This window comes from Scatophagus argus, chromosome 14 (assembly GCF_020382885.2).
Source record: "Scatophagus argus isolate fScaArg1 chromosome 14, fScaArg1.pri, whole genome shotgun sequence".
NCBI classification, from domain to species: Eukaryota; Metazoa; Chordata; class Actinopteri; family Scatophagidae; genus Scatophagus; species Scatophagus argus.
This window is the reverse complement of record NC_058506.1, coordinates 3,596,420-3,623,665: the sequence shown is the minus strand read 5'-3', so window position 1 is coordinate 3,623,665 and position 27,246 is coordinate 3,596,420. Positions and strand designations below refer to the sequence as shown.

The 27,246-nt window shown below is 40.7% G+C and overlaps 3 protein-coding genes across 4 annotated transcripts; all 3 read right to left on the bottom strand.

Moving 5' to 3' along the window:
* Nucleotides 1-3,932: 3,932 nt before the first annotated feature.
* Nucleotides 3,933-10,991, bottom strand: tmprss2 (transmembrane serine protease 2). 2 transcript variants are annotated; one of them, XM_046410241.1, is made up of 14 exons: nt 10,865-10,991; nt 9,598-9,654; nt 9,182-9,374; nt 8,312-8,404; nt 8,056-8,172; nt 7,793-7,922; nt 6,263-6,373; nt 6,057-6,097; nt 5,726-5,894; nt 5,457-5,629; nt 5,265-5,360; nt 4,920-5,062; nt 4,661-4,813; nt 3,933-4,077 (listed from the first exon to the last, which is right to left on the bottom strand). In XM_046410241.1, the coding sequence occupies exons 2-14, from the start codon at nt 9,610-9,612 to the stop codon at nt 4,069-4,071; spliced, it is 1,443 nt and encodes a 480-aa protein (XP_046266197.1). In that variant the 5' UTR covers nt 9,613-9,654; nt 10,865-10,991; the 3' UTR covers nt 3,933-4,068. The 2 variants fall into 2 exon arrangements, with proteins under 2 accessions (XP_046266197.1, XP_046266196.1); XM_046410240.1 differs by lacking the exon at nt 10,865-10,991 and adding an exon at nt 10,000-10,782.
* Nucleotides 10,992-11,663: 672 nt separating this feature from the next.
* Nucleotides 11,664-20,000, bottom strand: acat1 (acetyl-CoA acetyltransferase 1). Its single transcript, XM_046410242.1, has 12 exons — nt 19,847-20,000; nt 19,168-19,215; nt 18,958-19,075; nt 18,635-18,730; nt 17,991-18,091; nt 17,374-17,517; nt 16,943-17,093; nt 16,763-16,858; nt 16,476-16,589; nt 15,889-15,953; nt 13,261-13,418; nt 11,664-12,313 (listed from the first exon to the last, which is right to left on the bottom strand). The coding sequence occupies exons 1-12, from the start codon at nt 19,895-19,897 to the stop codon at nt 12,193-12,195; spliced, it is 1,263 nt and encodes a 420-aa protein (XP_046266198.1). The 5' UTR covers nt 19,898-20,000; the 3' UTR covers nt 11,664-12,192.
* Nucleotides 20,001-21,601: 1,601 nt separating this feature from the next.
* Nucleotides 21,602-25,579, bottom strand: mmp30 (matrix metallopeptidase 30). The gene is made up of 10 exons (XM_046411761.1): nt 25,377-25,579; nt 23,923-24,170; nt 23,643-23,791; nt 23,441-23,566; nt 23,191-23,352; nt 22,914-23,079; nt 22,681-22,811; nt 22,391-22,550; nt 22,188-22,291; nt 21,602-22,106 (listed from the first exon to the last, which is right to left on the bottom strand). Exons 1-10 carry the CDS (start codon nt 25,482-25,484, stop codon nt 22,003-22,005), a joined length of 1,458 nt encoding a protein of 485 aa, XP_046267717.1. The 5' UTR covers nt 25,485-25,579; the 3' UTR covers nt 21,602-22,002.
* Between the last annotated feature and the right edge of the window lie 1,667 nt (nt 25,580-27,246).

Genomic DNA, 27,246 nt, shown 5'->3' with positions numbered 1-27,246 from the left:
ATGGCTCATATGGTCACAGATGACATGACGCTCAGCATATAGCATTACGCACATAATGAGGCTCCTGTGGCACCTTAAAGACAACATGGGTAAATCCAGTAACTGAAACCACATACACACAGACGGCAACAAGCCATCACACACTGATCAACAGGAACCTCTCACTGTCTCTGTCGAAAGGTTCCTGGAACACAGATGTAGCATCAACGCCTAACCTGGGCTAAAACTGGGTACTCAGAAAAACACAGAGAAGCACAGCACGCTGGAAGTGGGCCAAATGTGATCACATGCAAGACCACTGAGCACCTTCCCTTTCATGTAGACAGCACACTTTGCTAAGCAACTCTACATCTAGCCCCTCAGCTGCAACAGTGAGTCTGGAGAGCTAATTTAGGGAAATGGTGAAAGGACTGTTTGCTCAACACAACGGGGTTCCCTTCCTTCCCACGCCTCATTTGAGAGGCAACAAGAAAAAAGGCAAATATGAAAGGCGGTCCCCACAGTTGGAGATGATGCACCAAGGGTCCTCTCGCTAAGCAGGCAGCTATTCAAATGAGTGGCTAATTGTGGCATCTGTTAACCCACTGAAGAGGTGTCAGTGCAGTATCATGGGTCTGTTAATTGGTACAAACAGGTAGCAGATGTAGGCTCTGAGATTGAGCATCTGCCATTTAGTGAGCCAGCCTCCATGAGCAGTGATTAGACAGCCAAGCTGATGGAGAGAGATCAAATAGGAGGAGAGGAGTGGAGAGGGAACATGTGAAAAAGACAACGCTTGGAATAAGAGAAAGACAAACTGAATAAATAATAACTCAAACATTCCATTAAGATTAGTACGTTTTGCTTTCTAAAGAGAGTTTCCTGGTTATTTTTGTGTCATTTTTACAAAAGTAATAAAGATCTCATTTCTTTTCTACCAACATATTTGTGCCTCTATTGATTCACTGGTTAAGGAACCAGTATATCACTTCAATATATCCTTTTAATATATAATAAAAATTGTATGATGAATTCTCACCCCAATCTAAGTGCAATACTATTTTTTAGTATCATGTAGCATTCATATGGGACATGCAAACAACAGTTGAGACAAATTTTGGAGCATCTTCTTGAGGCTAAAATGCCTTTGAGAATCAGATCATTCATCAATCCATTAGAAAATACCTATTAATGGTAAAAAAAAAATACCTTTGATAAAGTGAAGGCCTGATATCATTTAGTGGAACAAAAAAATGTATATTCACATGAGGCTTAGATTATGAGATTAATGAAAAAGAAGCAGAAAAAGAAAAGGAACTAGTGAGCTGAGTTGTTTTCTGTCTGAACGGCTGTGATAATAATGTGCTACAGAGTCAAGCACGTGGCCTCAGCTGAGTGGAAAGTTCTGGCATTAAACACTGGCTTCTTGTGTAACAGCTTTTCATATGTATTGGCCCAGTACTTCTTTGCGGGCGAAGGGCTGTGTGTTTAAGTATACATAGAGAGAATAATCAAGTTTTATATGGTTTGTTGAAATTGTGGTTGGTTTTTGTGACGTTTGTACCGTTTCATTTAGGGTTGGGTGGGAGAGACATGGAAGAGGAGGAGTGACTGCTGCATTGTAACAGTTTACAGGGATCCAAACAAACAAACAAACAAAAAACTTATCTGCTACAATTACACATAAAGCACAGGTACCTGGCTCATGTTGGAAATGATTCCTCTGTCAGTGATGCTGATCTAGGCTTCTGTTTTTCTTGGATCTTCATCTCGGCCGGTTCATGGAAACATTAAACCTGCGAAATGAAATAGGCTTTATTTTGCGATACATGTTTAATTATTTTTCTGCAAAATGTGAAAATCAAATTTTAGTTTGAAAGACATTCATGCATTTTCTGCGCACATCTCATGGAGGAATGTGCAAAATTGTGCTTGGCTGACATATCTCTTACTGGGTTAGCATCTGATGAAGGAGGATAACTTTTTAACACTTTCATCACTCCCACAGACCATTTCATGACGTCTTTACCTGTCATAGCAAGTGCACCAACATAATCAATACCACCTCCTTAAAACGCGTACACCTGAATGGAGCAGAGTCGAAGCTGTTACACCTGTGCTTTGCTTGCTAACATGCCATGGAAAAATGTTTACTGGTATGTTGACATTATGGACCTCAGTATAACCCAGCACATCGCCATCCAACCTTACCTCCAACAGGTTTAACGTTAAATGAAAACACACTCAAATTCTTTAACGAGCAGACAATAAATCAGACAATAACAACTGCATTGCTTGCAGAATGGCAGGCGTGCTGCTACCACAACTCCTGTGGGGATTGTGCGTTTGTTGGTTTGTTAACATTCATACAATATTCAATAACTTTGCCAAGAAAACACTTACAGTAACAACATAAAGCAACGACAAGAAAAGCAACAAACATTTTTCCTCACGCAGCAGATACAGCTTTCATCACCGGCTCCCTGATAAAATGTGAAACTCACGTTTTACTTTGACAACTTCCTGCCTTTCCTTACCTCACCTGCTCATATCCTCATAGTTTAATTAGATGGCGCGCACGAACCCTTCTCACACGGCGACAGTGACGCCTGCTGGTGATTCAATGATACTACCACCTGAGTCTGGCGTTGGTAGTGGGCAACTCCCTGAAAATGGAGCAGTGAATGAACACTTTTTCAATATGTGAAACATTGGCTCCACATTATACATTTAAAATCAAAAACTAAGTGTGTAAATAATATGTGGAGAGACACATCAAGCACAGGAAATAAATACACCCTACTTACAGTTTTATTGGCTGTTAGTTGACTGGTTTTATCAGAATATAGTATCCATTTGAGTTACTTGCATATATGATATATGATGTTCTCATTATGCATAATGAACCAAATATGAATAACTGAGGAAGATATAGCGGACATTTACATAATTAGCCAAACATCTAGTAAACTTCAAATCATACTTCAAGTGATGAAGCTATTTTACACGTGGGAAAGGAACAAAAAGAACTCATAAGCACATAATCAAACAACTAACAAACCCAGTGCTCTGCGCGGTCAAAACAAGATTATAATGTCTTAAAATTCCTGTTCAAGGGACTGGTGATAAAGAGATGCACAAGGTGGGACCTCACAACATCTCTACTTGTCTTCTGAAATCTGTATTACACGGAAGGACTAGTGTATATCAATAAAATACAGCCATATAAAACTTAATATAATGGTTAACCTTTCTACAGGGGAAAAAGAAATGATCCCTTAGGTGGTTCAGAAGCAGTTCATCACCTCAATAACACAAAATAAAAAAATAAAACCCAGTTGATATGGTTTTCTTAGGAACAGTTACTCCACAAAACTCCACCTCTTTGGAATTACACATCACATGCACACGCTGATAATGCAGAGTCAGACAAGTTTTGTTTATTGTCACTGAAGCAATAAAATACCTGCAAATAATGTTGTTCCAAAGCACAACTTCCGAATACTGATAACTGTCCAGAAAGGCGTGTCATTAAGTGTGTCACCAGTGTCATTAAGTCGTAAATATGGCACACACACACGAGAAGTGAATGACATCAGCCTGAGACTATGGTAAAAGACTGTGAGTGTGAAAGTTTGTTTACAACAAAGCAGCAGCGTGAAAGAAAATGTCACTAACTTCTTTTGTGAGCTTTCATTCACCCCTCAGCAGATGGAGTTCACTCAGTTGTCACCATGTCAACAGGCTGACACAGGAAACTTTCAAAGGCAGAGCTGGATACAAAATTGTCACAAAGCGTCACACTGAAACTCCACTCTTTGTGCAAACAAAGTGTGTTTTATTAGCACAAATAAATAGCTTGATTTTGTTCAAATACAAACATTCAATCAACAGGTATATAAAAACAATGAAATAATACATCGGTTTTACTCATACCAGCTTTCTTGTTTGTGAAGAAAAATCTTACTGATCAATACAATACAATATCAATTCTGTCAGAGCTTCAGATTTAAAGTGCAAAGTGTGTGTTAAAAACAAGTACTGCTGATTAATGAAAGAAGCTTGTCTTCATGTTCACCGGAAACTTTGTCACTCATCCTGTGGAGATAAAACAGTAGAATGTCATATATTAACACTTACACAGGAATAATTAAGTTGAGAGCGTTACATGTCACTCACATGACTCAAACAGGACCCCCTGCTCTAACTTGGTCTCCTAAGCTGTTACACCTCTTTTTCAGCTGCTTGTCATATTAACATCGCATCAAATGATTGCATGTAATATGAGAAATATACTAGTTCAACTGATCTCACTGAGCAGCATTGTTCCTGTCTGCAGCTCTCTGCAGGTCAACTCACTGCTCTGGTTTGCTAGTCCACGTGGTTGAGGATGAGGTTTAGACTTCGGTTAGTGCACCAAACCTGGGCTAAAAGATGTGAAAATATTTCCCTGCAAGATGACCTCAGTGTTGTTCTGCTCCTATTGTTATTTGCCAAATAAATTTATTTTTATATATCAAAAGTCCCTTTTGTCAGTTATTCTCCATTTTTCCTCTTAACAGCGAAAGAAATAACTATTGAAATAACTATTAACAGTAAAACAAAACAGCAATTTATTTGTGAAATTATAGTCATATTCGTACAAAATACAGAAAATAACTGCTGCATTGACACACTATACCTGCATTTGCTCATTTATCCAGCTCAGAAAGTAGGTTACATTGCCGTAGACTCCTGGCTTATTTCTCAGAGCGCATCCGATTCCCCAGCTAGTGTCCCCTGCCAGCCACCATACATTTCCCTCGTTGACCACCAGGGGCCCTCCACTGTCACCCTGTAGCACACGGGAGGAATAAATATCGTAGGTCAGTGTGTGTGTGTGTGTGTGTGTGTGTGTGTGAGAGAGAGAGAGAGAGAGAGAGAGAGAGAGAGAGACTTACCTGACATGTGTCGACCCCTCCCTGCAGCTTGCCAGCACAGAACATGGCCTTAGTGATATCTCCGTCTAACACCTGAGGACTGTTGCAGGTTTCTCTGCTGTAAATGGTTACTTGAGCCTGATTCAGAATGTCAGGGGACGATCCTGAAAATAATTAATGATTGTACACCCCTTAGTTAGGTCAGTCAAGCACTAAGAAGCACCGTCGCCTTACTTGTGCTGTAAAGCTTAAAAAGCAGGTGACTCCTGAAACTTTTGAACAAATAATCTACAGGGAGGAATAAAGGGTTCTCAGTCAGTCAACATGGAATATATTTTTGCTATGCACACTCAGCGTTTGGCTCACCAGATGAGCGCAAGGCTCCCCATCCTGTAACCCAGGCTTGATGTCCAGCAGAGAGGTCCACACCAGTGTTGGGGAGACACACTGGCTTCACTGTGCCTGTGACACAAACATGTATGTGGTCATCATCAATGTAGAAATGAACTGAGAGTTTATTTAACCAATAAAATATGGATTTTACTGGGAAATACTTACTTGTAAATGTCAGGGGTGTCTTGAGCTTTAGAAGAGCTATGTCATTGTCATTGTTAATGCTGTTAAATCCTTCATGACTAACAATTTTCTTAACTTTTTTGCCAGTGCTGAAGCTCAGTTTAAATAAGCTCACGTCGCCAGAGTGGACCATCCACAATCCAGGATCAGAGTACCTGTGATCAGGTCAAATAGTCACACATAGAGAATGCAGATTTCAGATTTTTTTCCCGGATGTCTCTCAAAACACAAAAACAAACAAATGAACTCACTTTTGGAAGCAGTGTGCAGCAGATAGGATCCAGTAAGGGTTGATGATGGAGCCTCCACAAACGTGTTGATGGTTAATCTGAAGACTGACCTGCCACGGCCAGGCCCCGTTTACTGCCTCCGTGCCACCCACAATACGAGTGTTGGGTGCTTTGGAACTCTTTCCACATTCTGAGGATGAAGGAAAAGAGAAGAACTCGGATTCAGCTGAAGTTAAAGTTGTGTTCTCTTTGATATTTGGTCCCCTTGTTCAGAGGAAGTCTGGCTGGCTAAATTGCACTGTTGCAACAGGTTTACACATTTCTCCTGAATTCATACAGCGGTGTAGCTTACCAATACATTGAAGTTTGACGGCTCTGGATGAGCAAGTCTGGCTGCAAAGGAACGGATGACAAAAATTCATACTGAAGCAAATCCAAAACAAGATAGTCGACATTTATTGAGGAGTTCTAAATTACACATTGCACAGCTCCCAGGGGGAGTTTAATCACTGCTGTACTGTCAATAAAGTTATTACCCAGTGAGGTGAGCTGTAATACCTGTAAGTGAGCTCTAAGTGTGATCCATGGTCACCTCCAGCCTTCAGCTTCATGTATCCCCTCCATGCCATAGAACCAGCGCTGGTCTCACTGAAGGACACATAATCCTCCCTATGGGACAGACATAAGGTAAATATGCCATCAGAGATCTAAGATTAGTATACTGTACTCAGGTGGGGCTGGACCTTTCAAACAAATTTGGATATCAGCAAAGTGTAAACCCACAGTGATTCATTTGTTGTTTTTGAAGCCTCGAGTATGGAAATATGTCTGTCGCCATCTTGGTTTTTGGAGCCAAAAGTGACTGGAAATTTTGTATGCTTTGCAGTAACAATAAGATAATGTTGTACTTTAACTTTATACTTGATGCAATTAGTCTGTAGCCAATGACCTGGTGAACTGACTGTTACAGCCCTGTTAAAAATAACATCCGGGCTAAAGCAGAGAGCAGGAAGAGATCTTCATCTCACAAGAGATAACACCCAGTCATAAAACCCTGAATTGGGGCACTGACAGTTATTGCATCCCGTTTGTTTTCCATCAACCTGTGAAGGAATGTTTTTGAAGCTCCAAACAAAGGACCAGAGACACATCAGAAAGTATGAAATGGGATGAAGTCTTCAGTCAGTGGGGCACACCTCTGGACTTACTGCCGTGTGGTTCTGTGTGTTGCCTCCTCTCTATAGAGAGATTAAACATTTTGGTGCATGCTACCTTTCCAGTCTTGTTGTTTTTTCTTTTTTAACTCACTACAGGCAGACAAGAAATTACCATAACATGACCAAATTTAGACAAGATGTTGGAGCTGAGGAGGTTATGCATTGCTACCCATCGATCCTGACTGAATCTGAAACCTGAGGACATGATGTGGTAGTGACTTGTTGATCACAATGTAGCCACACCCTAAAAAAACACTCTGCTTTATCATCTATTTTACTATAAATAGCACTGGAACCAGCAACTGAGACCATAAACCTATTAGGAAACTGTTTATTGAGGAAATAAATCAAGTGAGAATTCCCGAATTTATACAGTCAGTGATATCAGCCAGTGAAGTCATCCAACGACCTCACTGGCTACAGCTGTGAAACATGTGTGTCAAGTCTAAATGATGTAAAAATGTTTTCTTTTTCTTTTCTTTCTTTAATGAATCAGTTCTACAGTTTAAGCAATTAATCTATCCCTTAAATCTAAATGTGTTATGAGTCTCATTGCTTTACATTGCTGGTAATCTTCAAATAATCTCTGGTTTCATTCTTAAATCATAGCATCATGAGAAAATTGCTGTTCATCAGTTCATCTGGTTGTCTTTTCCCCAGTCATAAAGTGCAACTGTTCTTTTTGTACAGTTTTGGGTACAGACTCTCTCCCCAACTCCTTCATTTGCCAAAAAAGAGACAACACACACAGCAAGCAAAAGTTAAACATGATATTGACTCGTATCATTAGTATATTTTTTTTACTTGTCTCAGGATATTGTAATAATATCATGACTGTCGATTCATGTGTAGTAAAAATCTGATACAGCACCTTCTGTATCCCATCTCCTCACAAACAGCTTTTCCATATTTGTCATTCCAGTTTTCAGCACACACCGGCATCCACATCTTACTGTCAGGTGAATAACCTTGCAGGATGAAGTTGGTCCCATAGAGGCGGACTGTGGGGCAGAGAGAACAATACTATTCAGCTACCATCATCATCATCATCATCAGCTGTACTGTAATGTGATGCCCAAAGGCAGGAACAGTATGTATGTGTGGGAGACTCGGGTGTCGATTTGACTATCGTACAGCACTGAGATTCATCCTCTCCGTGAGAACAGTCCCTGACACCATCACACCACTGGGAGGGGCTTAGACACTCTTCACCACTTCTGCACGACTTCCCCAATAAACACTGGTAGTACACTGCAAACACACACATGTATACAGTATACAGCACGCATACAAGAGCACACGGGAATCTGCTGAGATGATCATCAGACTAAATTCACGTGATGGTGAAAATCATTTAATGAAGCCACAAAGATCTTACATATTCACTTACAGAAATACCAGAGCAAGAGGCCGACCACTGCCATGATGAGAAGCACACACAGAGATGTACACAGTACATATTTCCAGTGACACTTCTTGATTCCTGCAAGGCAAGACAAAAAATAAAGAATTGGCTGAACGTGTAGAACCAGCAGATTACTGTGGAGATAACAGAGAAAAAGCATAACTAACAGAGTTGAGCCATATATACTTTTATGCTTATGAACAATTCAGATCTTATGCAGTTGGTAATGCAGTTAAAATGCTTAAATCACAGCCATAATGGAGAATGAAGCGGAAGATTAAAAATCTAGTTATTTACCTAATTAGTTATTTGTTACTTTATGCTCCCTTTATGCTGACATATGAATCTTTTTAAGATAAGTTTATTTTATAAATAACAATGTTTTTATTACAATGGTAACTGTGGCACAGTGACGACAGCAATGGGATAAAAAAACAGGAAATGATACAATAATGATGGGGTATAACAGTGGCACAATTTGAGAAGAGTCATAAAAAGTCATAAAGCAGACTCACCATTTAGTACACAACCATAAATTACTGGTCATATTAGGCCAAGTAAGACTGCATCAACAAGGGGTGTGGTTTACTGTGCATGAAGCTATTCATTTGTAAGAGAAAGAAATTGCCTTATTTCCCTTTCAAAATTGTATATGACACATATAGACACATTTCCTGTTTTTAAAGTAGAAATAAAAATGTGCCAATGAGTCTGTGAAAGGACAATAGATGTTTTCATTCGCAGTTTGCAAATTTTCCTCTGATTTTCAGGAAGTCATTGTTTATCTATTTGCATTCCCCACATTATCACTTCACAGATAGCTCATGACAAAACATCAGTCCAGTGTTACTGTACCTTTCCTCTGTCCTGGGTTATGTGGTCTTCCGGGTGTTGAAGTGTGGTGCGTGTTGATGGTTTTGGGAGCGATGGCCACATAGCTCGGAGCCTCTTGCGGGAGGTGAGGGTATATAGTCTGTTGTGGAGTGTATGGAGGGGGTCTTTCTTCCTCATGTTGAAATCCCGTGTTGTCATAGGTTGGACAGTGTGTCTGGAGATACAGTAAAAAGATGAAAACAAACACATATTCTGTTACTAGGTAAACAGCATTCACTACATGTTAGCATGTGAGCAGTGATATCTAAAAAACAAACAAAAAAAAAAACAGAGAAAAGAGCAAAATATATGAAAACAGTGTAAATCCATGTACCATTTCTACAGTGTCTGCATGTAAACTGTTATCATATGAAAACTAGAACTCATATGAATCTTACCTGATTATTATTCATACTGAAACTGGTTAGACTGCCTGGGGAAGTAGACCTTCAAACCTAGAAAAGATTATAACTTAAAATGAAAAATGACTGAAGTAGTGGTCATAAGTACAGTCTATGGCACACCGTGTGACTGTAGCATTTATTAAAGAAACAAAGTAATTTAGTAACTTCTTCATCAGAATCTTAGATAACAAAAAGTAACATAAAAACCTTCTCCAACACATCAGTACTCATATGGACACCATGCTCCTTCAGATACTCTTTTCTCCCAGAACACTCACACTCACACACTCACTTGTACTCAAGCTACTTCACATTTCAAAAGCACAATCCCAAAAATGCTCTCACATTACCCAAATAGGCTGAATTACTTTGAATTTACAAAAAATATTTACTCACTGGATTTCCACCTGCTTTGAAAGACAGAAACACAAATTCCTTCAGCCCTCCGTTCTATCTGTTACTCCTCTCTCTGTCCGATACCTTCATGTAATCAACAGCCATGACCACACCTTTTCCACTGTGTGCACAAGCCAGCCTATTATGCTCCAAATGCTTTCTCCCACACTTGACAAGGACAAACAGCAGGTATTGATGAAGGCTAATACTTGATGGTCATTATCTTCGGTTCACATCCAGGCTTGCAGATAAGGTGAATGAAGTGAAAACAAAGAGCAAAGGACTGTGTTCATCCTGCAGCGGCCACCTATTGATTCTGATAGGTAATTAGGTTTAGTGGTTCCTAAATTTACCTTGGGATTTCAATTCAGCAGTATAAAATATTGTACTTATACTGTGATTCATTTGCATCATTGTCCAGTGTATCTATTTGTATAGGTCTATGGTGTCTTAGTGAGCCAATAATTGCATCCTCTCATCACCACCTCCAGCCCCATCTACGCCAACCTCCTGCTCACTAATTTTGTGCATCTGGAAATATTTCTTTGCCATGTCTGAGCAGCAAACATCTACATGAGTGAGATGTAAAATCACATTCAGCAGCAAAACTTCTGTCCACATAACACAGAAAAAAAAGTTTCATAAATAAAGTGGCAGTTACTTGGAAATCACTAACATACTAAGGAATGCTGCATTCAAAACAGTGATTCTGTATGCTACGGGAGGAGCCAACAGGTGATGTGTGGTCGCTGTTTGTTTGAAATAACAAAAGCCTTCATTCGGCCACGGCCTTATGGGATAAAAAAAAAATAATAAAAATAAAGATTCTGGTCAAGTGAAAAGCCAAGACAGAATAGATTCTTACCTTACGCATGCTATTGTTTGTCCTCCTAAAGCGAAGCACCTGCCGTGTTTAATCAGTAACGTCCAAACAAACACGCAAGTGGGTCTAAAAGTACTGGCAGGCGAAGGACTTTCAAACACTATTAATATTTAACTCCATATTTGACTGTGTTAACTGGCAGGAAAAGGAAGGAATGGAAGTCAAGAGCCATCCAGTAAGAGATTGTAAAGGACATAATGTCTCACTGAGTGACGTCAGCTCAGCATTTGGATACTTTTTAACACATTCAAAGTTTTGGATTATTAAATTTAGGTAAAACCGGTTATGAGAACACAAAAGACATGTGCTGACATTTTGCAGATAACAGGAATGAAACTCAGCAGCTAGCTGGTACTATCTCAGGGCAAATGTAGGTTATCACACACATTTTTTTAATGTGAAGAATTCACGAAGTGTAAATATTTACACCAAGATCTCCCCTTAATTCATCATACGATAACATGGTTTCATTTGAGCCCAGCTAGCTACATAAATGGTTAGCTATTAAGAAAAATGAACAAAGACAGATTTACCTACAGATGGAGAGAAGAGTGAAAATTGTTGGTATGTTTCGTCGTTAGGTTAAAGGGTCAGTCCATCTAAGACACAAAATCCCCAAATGGAGAGTGGTGGCTATTCCGATTTTTTGGACAGTTCAGTTTTATGTTCCAAACTACTGTTTTCTTTCTCGGTAGACATGTCGCATTTGATATTTTGCTTTGGAAACCACAAACAAAAATTGCGTTCAACTCCACTGTACTGAAGGAACAGCAGAAACTTCAAAATTTCTCAAACCAAACTTTAATCACTCATAACTAATGACAAAAAGATGATGACAACAAATATACAGAAAACATTCAAACCTGCTTTGTAGAGGCAGCATGAGCACTGCAACATGATTCAAGTGCATTTAACATCATAAACTGAAATTGCAGCCTCTGGTGGCCAAATTGAAAATTACACTGCCAACACTTGAATAAACTTATTTTAATTTGTATCTGATGTGAATTATTATAGGTCAAACCTTTGATGACTGTGAACCCCATAGTCGAGAATCAATCAGTAACACAACAGTGGTTTCAAAAAAACTATTTATTTAACCACTTGACTTCAGAGTTAAATATTAATCAATTTTTATCAAACAAAGGAGTGTTTTAAAGACTGGGGAAATCACGTGATTCAAGTCCCACATTGCTTCTTGAGTAAGGCCACTGGCATTGAAGTTGTACAGAGATCTTAACCAGGTGGAGCCAACAAGATGTCAGCACGGATCAGCTACGTGTACTGGGGAAAGAGAAGTCTCAAGTTGCCTACAGTTTCTGGATCAGAATAGATGAAGCTCCACCACCTCCATTGCAGATGCCTGCCAGCCCGTACTGGCCTGACTTCAGGTTGTGGACCATGTGACCCACAATTCTTGCCCCAGACATCCTGACAGGAGAAGAGAAATAAAGTATAAAGTCCAATCCACAAGACAGTTGGTACGTAAACAGATATGATGCCATGTCCAGTTCTTGAAGTCTGTTCTTTACTACATATCTACACTTAAAGACGCATTGTAGTTATGTTCAGAACAAATAACACTCCACAAAGCATTCCTCCTGTCCTCTGTGACACAGATTCTCATGTCTGCCATGTAGTTGCTGTTCTAGTAGTGGAGGAGGTGAGAGAAGCTGCTCTTAAGGGGCCCATTCACCATATGTTTTCATCAATGGCAGACTTGGACGGAATGTCTGGTATGCCCTTCACCTTTCCCTGGCTTGAACAGTCCCACTCAAGTCTGCAAACTTATCCAGCACTAAAAGATCTTTTTTCAGCTCCAAACTATCCATATTATATCAGTCTTTAAAACTGAGCCAGAAAGTCTCACTTGTCTTTCATCCCCAGAACTTGTTTTTGGTGAAAGTGAGCTGAGAGTACGCTGAGGCAGGAAGAGAAGGGCTGGCAAACGAAAGGTTTTCCGTTGTGGTCATCCACGGGGAAATACCGTAATAAACTGCCCTCACGAAAAATAAAGCAAGTTTAAAGTATAACAGATATTTAATAATTCTACAACAAGGTTACCTACTCTCTGACCTTGTCATTTTCTTGTGTTTTGATATCCATAGCGTTATGGGATACTTTGAATATGGGACTGAAATAGTTAATGGATGACACTTTAACAGCTGATTTTTTTTGTTCCCTACTCTACAGGATCAGATTCAAAAATGGCAAAAGAAAAAGCTAAAAAAATAGGAGGAGATATTTTTTGAAAAACAGGACACACCATTCTTTCCTGCAAAAAGCTAAGCTGTAGCATTTTTGTTCTTTCCTCTTCATTCCAGGTCATATCCCAGATTTCATCTAAAAGTCTGTAGACGTCCCTTTCGGTTTCTTACCCAATGGGGTGTCCCAGTGACACGGCTCCCCCGTTGACGTTAACTTTTGCAGGGTCGATATCCAACATCTTGATGTTGGCCAGCACAACCACGCTGAAGGCCTCATTGATCTCCCACATGGCGATATCGTCCTTCTTCAGCCCTGCTGCATCCAGAACCTGAAACAGATGTACATCAATTATTTAATTAATTATTTCAAATAAAAATATAATCCTTGCTTTACTGAACTGTTGTGTTTTTTTCCCCACCCCATCTTTCTTGTATTACAGGGCTGACAGCTGGGCTCTACAGAAGGAACAATGTGCTCCATTGTTTTAAGTGGACTGGTTGACTTGGTTCCCCCATATGCAGTAAAATAAATGGTTTCACTAAAACTCAGCAACTAAGGAATCTGCTGTCGCTCCTCTCTCTTATCAGCTAAGAGGTGTGTACAAAACATTCAGCTGGCAGCTTCTTCATTTTTAGCCGGCGCTGACGATTGTTTTCATCACTTTCATCACATGAACAACGTCACATGTGACAGTCAATTGTGACCTGTGACAGGCATTTAGATAACTATACACTGATAGACCACACACCACCCACCAAAACATTGCAGACCAAATACACCCCTCCCCCATGGCAACAGCTCTTCCCCTCAGCAATGGCCTCCCCCTAGCTGGACAATGTTGCCCGTCACATTTGGAAAACCGCCCTGAAACGTCTCAAGGACCACAGCAACGACCAGCAGTCTCCCCAGATTACAACGCCAAATCCTCCCTCCCACCAGGTGAACCCTCCAAGCTCAGGAGAGGAAACACAGGACCTCTGGGGGGTATTTTCTGGTCAACAGCATCATAATGTTGGACTGTTTAGGTGCTATGCATTCAGGTAGAGCAGGGGTGTGCAAACTACGGCCCGCGGGCCAACTGCAGCCTTCAAGAATTCTTTTAAATAGAATAGAATATGGCCCACACTTCAATTTTTGCCTGAGTGTATTGCACTTCTCCGTTTTAACACCAGAGGGAGCTACTGTTGATCAAGGGCCTTCAAGGCAGTTGCTCCAGCAAAAAGGACAATAATCAGAGAAGAAACTTGCCCCAAATTACTCAACATGGCAGAACCAAGGAAGCGAAAGGTAGAGAGTGAGTGCAGAAAATTTCAGACACGGTGGGAGAGTGAGTATTTCTTCAAAGAATTTCAGGGGAAGTGTGTCTGTTTGATCTGCACTGAAACTGTGGCAGTTATGAAAGAGTATAACATACGACGTCATTATGAGACAAAACATCAGGCCTATGCATGGTGCACTGGTGCTGAGCGAGAGCAGAAAGTAAAGCAAATGGTAGCTAACCTGCAGGGTCAGCAACAGTATTTTTTTCGTGCTCAAAAAGTCCAGGAAAAGGCTACAATAGCCAGCTATGAGGTCGCCCAACTCATCGCAAGACATGGCAAGCCTTTTTCAGATGGAGACTTGGAGAAAAGTAATAAACTAAGTTTACTCCAGACCTGCCAGCAATCCTTCGATCCAAAGCGCAGCATCACTGCTCCCACTGAGTGCAATGCTGTTCCCACTTTAGGTGAGTAAAATATATTCCACAGTACCCGTGTGTTAATAAGCATGCATGTGCAAGTACACATGCAACAAATATCAATAATGCGCATCAATTCTGTCGCTACCCTGCTTTTGCGCACCACTTTATTCTATGCGTTTTTCTTGTTAACACACAGCGCACACACAAAGTCAGCTGATCTCATCTGATGAAGATTTGCTCCTTGATCAAATGAATTTGTCCGGATTTTTGGCACGAGTGGCGTCGGATCAGCACCGCAGCTGGATGGCCCGATTTACATACCCAGTGCAGCTGATACTCACCAGAATAATTTACTAAAATTATATGCACTCCTGTTATTAAGTCCAGTTCAGTCTGTTAATGTTGATAACCGTTTCATACGAACGTTACAGTTGTGTTGCTAACCCTAATAACCTAAATAACAAGCTTGAAATTTAGCCGTTCCATTTTCCACTTTATTGTTTTTTTTCTCTGTACTGTAAATCTTCTGTCTAAATCTGAGGCTGCTGTTCTGAGAATGAGCTACCAAAGCTTTTTCTGAATAAATCAGTTAAGATCCATGTATGGAAAGCTGTGATGAAGGCAGTTTTGTTTTTAATTATATTCAACAATATAACATATTTGTCCACTTTTAATTGATTTTTCTAACTTTAATACACTAAAGTTAAGGCTATATACCTAATTTCTAGTAAGTGGCCCAGCCCCTTCTTTGAGGGCATGTGGCCCTCAGTGAAAAAAGTTTGGACACCCCTGAGGTAAAGTCTCCAGCATGGAGGCTTGGAGGGTGGATTCGGCTTATTCCGCTGCATCCTACAGATTATTGATCACGTTGGGATCTGGGGAGTGTTTAGGCCGTTGTTGTGCTCCTTGAGACATTCCTGATCCGTTTTCGAAATGTGTATTTGGTCTGCAATGTTTAGGTGGTCAGTGGTTTTAATGTTGTGGGTAATGGGTGTAAATATCTGATCATACTGTATTATTAAAAACAGATACCAAACTTTTGAGGACTTGGATCCTCAAATATTAACAATAAAAAAACTCGGGGGGACATTCCTGCTAAATAGATGCTCATACTCACCTTTGGTACAGCATATGCAGGAGCAATGGGGAAATCAATGGGTGCAACTGCAGCATCAGCAAAAGCTATGTTGAAAAAAGAATTCAACATATGAGTCATGTATTTATGATAATTGTGACAGCTTCAGAAACATTTTTTAAATAATGTGATAACAGTTTTAACTACACAGATACAGACGTGTATTTACAGAATTCATTTTCTCTTGCTAAACATAATCACAACTGAAAAAGTACCATAAAGGCTCACAGCTTGATGAAAGATTGGAGTTGCAATGAAATGTGTTTCAGTAATAAAATGTTCAAACTGTGACCTTAAAATAATCTGTTAAAATCCATTTTTATTTTTTAATCTGATGATGGCTTTTGCGCTGCACCTGTTCCTTGTTATTTTATACAAGAACGTTGTTTCACATTTTAAGTGCCTAAACATACATGTAGTTTATATTGCTTTCACCTGGCAGACCAACCTCTCTGCTAAACTGCAGCCCAACACTCTTTTGTTTCATCTGAACACCTGTTTCACTGGTAACTCTGCAAACTGTTTTTCATGTGTTTTTTTGTGTGTTTGTAAGTGTTTATAAAGCTTACAGACAATCCTGGCCAGTGGAGTGACGTTGAGTCTCTTTGCAGCATCTGCTGTCATTAAAACAAGAGCAGCTGCTCCATCGTTCAGTGTGCTGGCATTGGCTGCTGTCACCGTGCCTAAAAGAGAATGACCAACCACAACAAAACAAACACACCAAACATTCTTTGAGCAAGCATTCAGATTATGTATGACTGTTCTGTATAATTTGTTTAGGTAGGCAAAAGAGCCTTAATGTCATCTCAGCTCACTTATTGAATGAGTGAATTACATTAGTTACAACTGTGATTACCGTTCTCCTTCTGGAACACTGGCCTGAGTTTGGGAACTTTGCTGAAATCGACCCGCCTCCACTCTTCATCCTCAGACACCACCACATCAGGTTTGCCTACGAAAGCACGTCTGCATCAGGTATCGCGTGCTGTGTAAACTGAATGACCAAAGTCACAGATTCCTGTGCATTTTGCTGTACCTCTCTGGGGAATGCTAACTGGCACAATCTCCTTGGCCAGCACACCAGACTCGCATGCTGCTTTGCTGCGGCTGTATGAGCCGATGGCAAAGGCGTCCTGCTCTTCTCTGGTGATGTTGCAGGTCTTAGCTGTGTTTTCCGCACAGTTGCCCTGTTAAAGGCAGTTAAAACAAAAGCAACAGAAAAGAGAACAAATATGAAACTGATGAAATTAAACATTTACTTTCAGGAATGACACAGACTTTATAGGGCCAATTCCAACCTGTGTCCATAAAATTATATGGATGCAGAATGGGGCAGTTGCATGTCAATATTTTTTTTATCTTACCTGGGCCTGCAGTTTTTCTTACATTTTCATTCAAACAATATCTCAACTACTGGAATAAGAGTGTTTCAGCAAGCTAATAATAAACAGGCAGTTTGATAGTTACCATGTGGAATTTGTTGTAGACATCAGTGAGTCCATCTTTGACAATGAGGTCTTCCATCTTCACTCCTCCGTAGGATGGAGTCTCTCTGGACATCACATATGGTACATTGGACATGCTCTCCATGCCTCCTGCCACCATCACATCCTAAAATCACACCATGCATTTATCTGTAGTGACAGCTACAGTCTATTGTGGACTGTCTGCCTGGCACCAGACATGAATTCTTGATATCTGTACAACCTGAGTCTTGCATGTGTATGAGCAGTATGAAGGTTCACTTTTTCTACAACTTAACGTGTTAACAGGATTTGATCATTTCGGCCATTCTGTCAAAGAACTGAAAGAAGTGTATTTTTGGCTCCAGGGTCAAGAACCAAGAGTTTTTTTGGTCATTACGCAAGCATAACGAAATTTTGTAAAGATTCTCAAGTTCACTGACACCATAGTAATAATTTAAGTTATCAAACAGCACGGTAAACAATGCTTGTTTTTGGCCACAGTTTTCTACTGTCTTGTCAGGGGTTAGATTTGTGTTTTTATATGTACAACGCCATTGTACCTGCAAGCAGCATCTAGCTAGCAGAAGACAGTGACAGTATATTTAATGCTAAAGCTACCTGGTGTCCACACATTAGACTCTGAGCTGCCATCATGATGGACTTCATCCCAGAGGCACAGACTTTGTTGATGGTTGTTGCTGGAGTGCCGAGAGTCAAGCCTGAAGATACAGAGACATATTTTCATCTGCATAAAAAAATAATAATAAATTATAATCCTCCTGACCAACCCCCAGTTAAACTTTTGTGTCATTCTGGCACAAGAAAACAGCATATTTGGCATTTGGGATAGTATTATTTCACAGAGATCCGCGGTGCCTGATGAACTGTCAGTCATGGCTGTTGATTATGATGATATTTTAACATTACTTTGTTAACTTTCTGCAGCTCTTTAAAATCAGTAATTGATGATTATAAGAGGTCTCTCTAAACTGCTAGAGAAAACATTTTGTCATATTTTGTAACCTTGGTCATGCATGTATAATGTGTGGCTTTCAGACTAAGAAAGTATTCAGAAAAACCGGATGCTCACAGTCAGATCTTTTGGGGGAAAGCCGAGACAAAGCTGCTTTTTGATCCATGTGCCAATCATTTCTGATTTGTTAAGATAGCACAAGTATGGGTGGTTCATGAAAATCAATTTTTTGGGGCAAAGTCAATATTTGGAATGAGGATGAAAACACTGTGTGCCAGGGTAGTTATACCTGCTCCAAGCAAGGCTTGTCTCGTGGGTGCCTGTCCTTCTCCTGCCTGAAGTACATTGCCCATGTAGACTTCTTTCACCTCTTCTAGAGGGATTCCTACAGACAGGAAACATCAAGTAAACTCACTAAATGCACAAAACCAATCTCTCTTTGATGCAGCAACCCACTCACTCATGTGAAGCTGAGAGAAAGGGAAAAATCAGGCCATTTTGTCAAGTGTATCAGCATGCACACATGAGGTGATGATCCTCAGCTTATGTCACATCAAGCCCTAAATGGAGGAAAATAGTTTCCTCTAAACAAAGGCAACCATGTGAACATACCTGCTTTGTCTATGGCTCCCTTAATGGCAATGGAGCCCAGCTTGGTGGCTGGTACTGCCGCCAGGCTGCCTTTGAAGGAGCCCATCGGAGTGCGGACCGCGCTGACAATTACAACTTCCTGAAAGCATGCATTATAAATCTGCATTACAGCGTGCCATCAAAACATATAGTTGTTGTGATTTGACATTTACGTTCCTGTAACTTACTTACATTGAGCGAAGGCCGAGATGTGTAGGTTCTTGAGAGGTACTTGTGAGCCTACAATGACAAGATATGATATGGACAATTCATCTTCCAAGTGAGAGAGGTCCTCTTTCTCATACCAGCTTTCCTATTAGAACTGCAGTTCCCCCTGAAGCTCACGGATACGGAATTTTTTGGTCAAATAAATCAAATTTGGAGCTAGTAGACAAGCATGAGAAATACGTTAGCTTCTAACAATAAAGGCAGGAGACACAGGCTTGTAACATTGGCTATGAAATGGGGGACCAAAAAAGGGTTAAAATTTTCATTTAAGCCACGCATCGTGCCGGTCAAACTGGCACTTGTCACACTCGTACATTACATTTTTTTGGCTTTTAACATTTACAGGTAAGCTACGAAGCTAGCTACTGATACTGTTGCTGTAACGCTGCTTCTGCTAAGTCAGTCTGAGAAGCAGACCTTGCTGATGCACCGCCAGTGATATGAGATAACTTCACTAAAGCACACAAGCCACCTGGAGCAGTTATCACGTGCTTTTAGGCTGTAGCATTACTATGGTCAAGGACGCTCCACAGACGCAACATTTAACCAGGGCCTTGTGTTTACAACCAACCAGACTGTTGCTAGCATTAGCATTTCTAAACTATGATTACATGACAAACCCAAACTACAGAAACTGACTTACCAGGCGTTTACAAATTTGAGCGTGCATGATTAAAAGTCCACCGGATGACATTTTGGCCAGGAAGACAAGACAGTAATTTATACTGCCACTTCACCTTCAGCCTTGCAAAGGAGAGATAAATACATCAGCCAATCACAGTGAGAGGTGTGTCCCCCCCGACGTCATCGTTACCTAGGCATTATGGTTGTTGTAGTTTTACCAAGGAAATCACATTACGTATCTCACCCTAATCTGAAAGTCCTATTCCTATTGGTATTGTATGTGCAGGCATATCCACACAGTGTGAAGCAGCATGGTGTTGTATAAGTCTCTAAACCTTCTATACATTAAATTTAACGTGCATATGCAGGTTATTACAATGTGAGTAAACTAACTAAGAAAAAGTACACACAGTCGCCAGGAGTTAGTTTTAACCAGTTTAATCATAGAAAACTTCAAAAAGTCTTAATACAAACAGTCAAGGTAAGCTTATTCCAAGAAAAAATCTGTATACAAAAATATACAGGATATTTCCAAGGCATACTGAGGAACAAGAACAGATTGTCCTGAATGTTGGTGTGGCAGGTGAGTAAATGTGATCAGGAAAAAAAAACCTTCAGAAGGAAGAAATGGGAGCAAGGGGAACCAGGGAGGGCAGGAATCGAGGGTATCCAGGGAAGCACAGAGAGCTCTGCGTGGTGTACGACAGAGGGAGGCAATCAGAATGGATCAGAATGTTTGAGTTCTGTGTCTTCCCCTTTGGCATTTCTCTATTTCCCCACACCTTTATAAGGTGCATGGATGCCATCCTAGGACCTCTGCATTGGGAAGGTCTGCAGATTCTAAATTATTGGACAATTGACTGGTGTGCGCTCACTCAGAGGAACAGTACTGCAAAAACGTGGCCCAGCTTCTGCAACATCTGGCAACTCTGAGGGGAATGGTGGCAGCCCTAAAGGCAGACAGTGCTGGTACTCAGAAACTTGCTGATGGCTGTTGTGACTTTATTGCCCGGTTTCTCAGAGGTGCTCATATGGCCACACCTTACCGTGGTAGGCCAGCAGTCCATGGGATTTGGAGGTGGTGATATCAGCCTTGAGCAATGAGCCATTGATCCCCTGGGATCAGTTCAGCTAAAATGAATGATGATTCTCTCAAGATGGCATTCTTGTGTAGGGGAGCTCCATTTTGATGCATAGATTCCTGCCAAGGGATACAGGGCAGGTGCTATGCCCAAACCTTCCATTTCACCCAAAGTGTATCAAGACAAGGCTTTTGCACTGAATTGTGGATGTGATCCAACAGGAATACAAGACAAAGGCTGGCCCCTACAGGTGTGTGGGCACATTCCATGGGACAGCAGGATATGACCTGATTTACCATGCCTCCCGAAGCATGGATGTTTTTCTGTTTCATAGACCCAGCAGCACAGCAGAGCACTGAACCACTGAACCAGCACCAGACCTGACCTCGCCATTTCACCTGGACCACTAGCACTTGACTCTTCAGCCATCAGCCACGATGATGAGAGGCGGCCCAGCCGATCAGCACAGAAGATGACACAGAGGAGACATCACACATTGCTGCGCACACATTTTATCACATTTGTGTGCTGTATGTTTTCTGAGGGAACCAGTTGTCATCACAGTGAAAAGTCATGAGTTTTGAAGGTAGCCTGATGCTGATAAACCCATTGGATAAAGAAAACGAATAGTTCCTGCTGCCTATAGTGCTCTTGACTTGTGAAGCCACAATGAAGTGACAGCAGTGGTTCAATAATTCTGAGTGTGTTTTATTATTTATCCTTTTGCAGCAACTCCAGTGGGATCATAGTTGAAAGACAAATGATTTCCTTCCAACTCGATTGGGTTTAAACACCCACCAGAGTTTCTCATTTGCCACGCTTGCTAATTCACAAACACCTGATGAAGAAGCATTCAAACTCAAACTTTTTTCACTTTTTTAATTGATGCATGCAAATAAAACACTGACATTAGTTATTTCCTACAGGGTTCTTATACTATTTCATTGTGTAGATTTTCTTTAATTATATATTTTTTTTGTTTTCTACAGAAAGCCCCCTTTAAGATACTCAAGATTAGTTAGTGGAGTAAACTATAGTTATTATTGTGTGCTCAAAGGTGTATACATGCATGTGTATTTGGGTCATTATTTCTTTATTTGCAATCCATCCATGCATAGTTTAACAGAGTGCGCAGCACTCTTCTTCGTTGGTAGTGGTACTCTGTCTGTCTGGATCCAGATGAAAAGTAGAGGTAACCTGAAAGGGGAGACATCTGATCACCCAAAAGAAGAACTCATGGCGATGGAGCACATGGATTAATAATTGACCGTTACTTACCTCTGTTCTCAAAAGCAGCATCCACTCTGTAGCCTATCCCAGGGAGGTCTCTGTAAATGAATCTAGGGTACCCACCATCCATTCTGCCCCTTCTTTCATTGTAGCTGTATAAGTAATATGAGGAGGTGTTCATCAATATGTGCTATCCATCTACTGTATTTCTGGATTTAGCCCAAATGTTTATGGCTATTGATGTTACTCACCTCCAGTATTTGTGCCTCACAAACAGGAAGGTTCTGCCTATGAATGATACATGAACAGCAGCATCTACCTTGGTGACAGATGGAGGGAAGCCAAAGTCGCGGAGAGGTTTGGGATAGCCAGGCAGGACAGTGTTTCCACCTATCCCCCAGTAATGATCCCCTATGATGTGAAGAGGTAGAGTTATGTTCCTGGTGGGTCCCAGCATATATCAAAAGCTTTTGTCATTTATAATTAAAAAAAGAACAAAATAGTTTTTCGTGGATTATTATTCACTAAAGAAACTTTGTACCTTCAAAGAAAATAGCAGTGTTGCTTTTCTTGTACTCATAAGCAGCATCGACTTTGCTGATTCCAGGCCAGACAGACTGAATTTTCCTCATACTGATGCCATCCCAGGAGCTGCTCTTCTTCCAGAAATGTCTGATAAAGGAACAAAAAACTAAGCGATATGCTGACAGTGGTCACATAGGTACATAAAGTGCTTTTGTGAATCTAGCGTGACTAAAACATAAACTATCTCACCCAAATCTGAAGAAATAAAGACTGCTCTGAATGGAGGTTGCAGCATCAAAAATCAGGTCTCTGTTGCACCGCTCTGGAAGAGCTTCGGATGTAGGTTCAGGTCCAGGTTGTGGTGTTGGCACAGGTCGTGGATCTGGGTCAGGTTCGGTTGATGTAGCTCGGACTCCTTTGTGAGGCAAAGATCTTTGAGTCTCAGTAGCAGATCTTGACAATACTTTTGCAAACAAGTTCTGTAGTAAGTGAATTAGTGAATTCAGTAACTGAGTTGAGCCCTCACCATAAATAGCCTGTATTCCCTGTCTGTCATCATCTGGTAGCTTGAACCCCCCTGTGTTCACATACTGGTAGGTGGGATACATCAGTGCTGTCGGGACCTGAGAGTGGCCTAATCCCAGCGCATGGCCAAACTCATGGGCTGCCACCAAGAACAGGTTTGTTCCTGCAGGGACACACCAAAAAGTTCCTGTGGGTATGTAATCAGCCATAGTGCTATACCTCAGTAATAATAAATTTCCTTAATGCAGCACCTCCTGAGGTTTGAGTCCAGTTTTCATCTTCATCAAAATGGGTGTCACCTCCTCTGCCTTCTCCAGGGGAGTATGCATGGGCCAAGACACCACCTTGGCCATCGAATGGAGCAAAATCTCCATGGTCTGGATTTGAGAGAAGACGAGTAGAGTTAACAACAGATCAAACATTTTCTCAAAATCACTGAAGGCACTACAGTACCTCGACCCTTGAACATGATCATAATGTCAGCAGTGCCACTGTCGATCTGCTTGAAATCCAGAGGAATGATGTCACTGTAGAGTTTCAGAGCCTTGACTATGATGGCATCCACATCACTTTGACTCAAGTCTGGTGTGTATTCAGTTATCCTGCAGTGGAGTGAGAGTGAAAATGGTTTACAATATTTGTCAACAGGAATTTTATTGTGCTTTATGTTTGGGTGAACTACTTTGCAGAAACATGTTGCTTTTTGTCCTGACATACAGATCTTGTGTAGTACCTGTATGTGACCACATTCTTGTTCCACTTTGGTCCACCATCAAAGTGGCTGTATCTGGGCACATCTGTGAAACCACAGCGGGGTCGAGCCATCACCTCCAAGGTGTTGGAGTCTAACTGCCCTGTCACCTCCAGGCCAAAATACTCTTGCATTTTTCTGAGAGTGTCCTCAAAGGAATCTAGAGAGCTGCGCCAGTTACTGTTGGGGGCGCTGACACCCACATCGGAGTAAAACTGAGACAGATAGTCCTGGACAGAGAAAACAGGAAAAACAGTTCACTCCATATATGATTCATATATGACTAGTTTATATATTTTAATTTGACTAAATATGAATTTTATTATCCATCCATCTTCTACACCGCTTATCTGTCAGGGTCGCAGGGGAGCTGGAGCCTATCCCAACTGACTAGAGGCGGGGTACACCCTGGACTGGTCGCCAGTCAATCACAGGACTGACACACAAAGAGAGACAACCACACATGCACACCTAGCCAGTTAATCTAATGTGCATGTTTTTGAGGAGGGAGGAAGCCGGAGTACCATGAGAAAACCCATGCAGGCACAGGGAGAACATGCAAAAAGGACCCAGACTGGGATTTGAACCTCGAACCCTCTTGCTGTGAGGTGACAGTGCTAACCACTGCACCATCATACTGCCTATTAATTTAACTATTGCATAATTTTTGCACTGGATCCACAATAGTACATGTAATTAATACAACATGTAACTGATATCAGCAACACTGTTCACTTTCCTACAGCTGTCAGAAATCGATTAAGATCGTTCTAATGCTAAAACAACATACTGCTGCTTCTAAACATTATAGGTGTTACATTATTTGTACTTTGCTCAGCATGAAATCAGATGGAGGTTGCTCATGGTATAATAAATATAGTAAATATCAGTATTACACCTGTTGTTTTTCTAACAAAATAGCTGCTCAAAAGTGTTTGCTGCTCCCAGAATTCTATAACTTGTAGTATTAAACTGGCAAATGTACTGTAGCAGAATTCTTGTCTGCGGAGCCAGCAATCACCCTTTACACCAAACACATTCATATACTGGTGTTAGAGATTACCTGATCATCAGGAGCAATAGCCATTCACACTAAAACTCACACACCAGTCCTTGAACAGAAGCTTACCACTTTAGTCAAGTTCATTTTCTCTTTTATAATAATAATCTTTTTCTGATTTACTTTTTGAATTGCTGGCATTTATTATCCATTAACTGGCAATATAGGTGTACTTTATAATCACACACTCTCTCTGCATACATATATCCAGCATATTTGAAAACTAATTATGTGCTCATACCAAAACACCATATTTAATAAAGGTGCCCTTTTCATGTTATAAAATTTAAAAAGGTGAAAGTTTATTGTTTGTAAGAGTTAGGTTAAATACCACCAACAGTGCAATATGTTAACATAGAGAGCATCTCACATTTACCTGAGCTTTAGATAGCTCTTCTTGGTTGGGTGAAATGGTGGGCATAGCTCCACAGTGTGCTGCAATCACAACCATCATCACCGCTCTAACAGCCAGTGCACCTTCCATGATTCCTTTGTTCTACTGCAGAGATGAAGGAATAACTCCAGATACTTGATTCTTCCTCCCAGGCTCTGCTCAGATGCAGGACTGTGATGCACTAGTCACTTTCAGTGTTGAGGTAAATAGTAGATAAAGGTGCATGATGGGGCAATAAAACATTCCTGAAAATGTCTGAACAGGTCCAGCTAAAACAATGAGATACTGAGTGTAGTGCTGAGAGAGGGAGTCGGGGTGTTGAAAGAGGTAAATTGAGGTCAACAGCTGGAGTAGCTGGGGCCTGCATGGACATGATGGAAATCAAAAAAAGCACAATATGAACCATCACAACAGAGTTTTAATTGAGGCAGGGGTTAACATTTGGCCCTGTGATTTATGTAAATGCTGATGACTTCACTGTATTCACTTCTGTTACCTTTTGCTTTATCACTTTTCTTGCAAGGGTTTTCTCTTATTTGGCAAAAATTGAATTGGAAACATGCTGTGGGGAGTGTTTATCCTTTGAGCAACTTCATTCCTTTCAGTTGCTTTTTAACTTTTTGCTTTTTGTTTTGAATGGCCTGATCAAAAGGGATTTGAGGAGCAAAACTCAATGTGTTGCCACACATTCTCTAAATCTTTATATACATGCAGGGCAAATATAAGAAATGTAAAGCAGCACTGAGAATTCTTTGGGTTGAAAATTTAATGTACGAACCAGACTCTAACCCTATTTCAGGTTATCTTATTCTAAAAGGCTGAATTTGTCACTCCAATCAAATGGCAACAGACATTGTCTAGACACCAACAGCATCTAACAGCCACTGTAATATGCACACCTTCATGTTGATATAAGGACTTTTCGTGCAGGGTGCAGTGCATGCCTACATAAGTATGTCCATTTTTGAAAGTAATGGTTCCAGGTTTCCATATCAGAAACAAATGCTCAAACATTTAGCTAGTGAGCTTAGTCTTTTCTGAAATGAAATATCTTACAAACTTTGTATCTGTGAAAGATAACAAAAGCTAGCTTTCAGTGCATCATGCTGTGATGCTGAGTGTATCTGTAAGTCTTTAAGTTGAAAAAGTGCAGCTTCCATATTTCGTACAGTGGAAAGGCATGATGAGACAGAGCGAAACTCATTTATTAATATGACCACGCCAGTTTCAAGGCAGGTTACCGTCTAAATATTCATTTTGGCGTGAACATTCCCTGTCATTGGGCACTTGTCATGTGGAAAATAATGGATAGGTGGATGTAATAAGCAAAGAAAAACAAGAGACGGAGCCACAATTGCGCGAACTCAAGTTTATTCTGGTTGTAAATCAGGGTCAGCTGGCTAACACACGGTGCTGTATGTCTTCCACTTCATCTATTTTTTTTCTGTTATGTTGACAGTGAAATGTACAGGGTTTGCGCATCTGACAGGCCTATCATGGCCCAGTGGGATAACAGCATTTCAGGCTGGGTGGGGTGGGGAATTTTTGAAGCTGAAATTAACTGCTAAATCTGGAGGGCCTGTTTGGTGATCACTGGGAGATTGCGGCATATATACATTTGTGTATGGCGGTGCACCTTGAGCTAACATCCTGAACTAGCCCGCAGCTACATGCACAGTCACAAAATGAACTTTTGGATGCTATTTTCACAGCTGTCACTAACATCTTTAAAGTAATAACTGTTTTGCATTCCATTTTATAATTATACAGTCACCATTGTGTGTTTATATACTTTATATGATGTCTCCAATTAAAGCTGGGGCTGAAAACATAGACATTTGGTTGTGAATCA

Excerpts from the sequence above, each read along its gene's own strand:
- tmprss2 (XM_046410241.1), bottom strand. Across the intron at positions 8,173-8,311 it reads CCTCTTGCTCTGGTATTTCT|TGTACTACCAGTGTTTATTG; the intron begins GTAAGTGAATAT and ends GTGTGTTTGCAG. Across the intron at positions 5,630-5,725 it reads GCTGCACACTGCTTCCAAAA|GTACTCTGATCCTGGATTGT; the intron begins GTGAGTTCATTT and ends ACCTGATCACAG.
- acat1 (XM_046410242.1), bottom strand. The coding sequence starts at position 19,897 with ATGTCATCCGGTGGACTTTTAATCATGCACGCTCAAATTTGTAAACGC. Across the intron at positions 19,076-19,167 it reads CATCTCGGCCTTCGCTCAAT|GAAGTTGTAATTGTCAGCGC; the intron begins GTAAGTAAGTTA and ends GCATGCTTTCAG. Across the intron at positions 17,094-17,373 it reads TCTACAACAAATTCCACATG|GGCAACTGTGCGGAAAACAC; the intron begins GTAACTATCAAA and ends TGCCTTTAACAG.
- mmp30 (XM_046411761.1), bottom strand. The coding sequence starts at position 25,484 with ATGGAAGGTGCACTGGCTGTTAGAGCGGTGATGATGGTTGTGATTGCA. Across the intron at positions 23,792-23,922 it reads AAGAATGTGGTCACATACAG|GATAACTGAATACACACCAG; the intron begins GTACTACACAAG and ends ACTCCACTGCAG. Across the intron at positions 23,353-23,440 it reads CTGGACTCAAACCTCAGGAG|GAACAAACCTGTTCTTGGTG; the intron begins GTGCTGCATTAA and ends GTGTCCCTGCAG.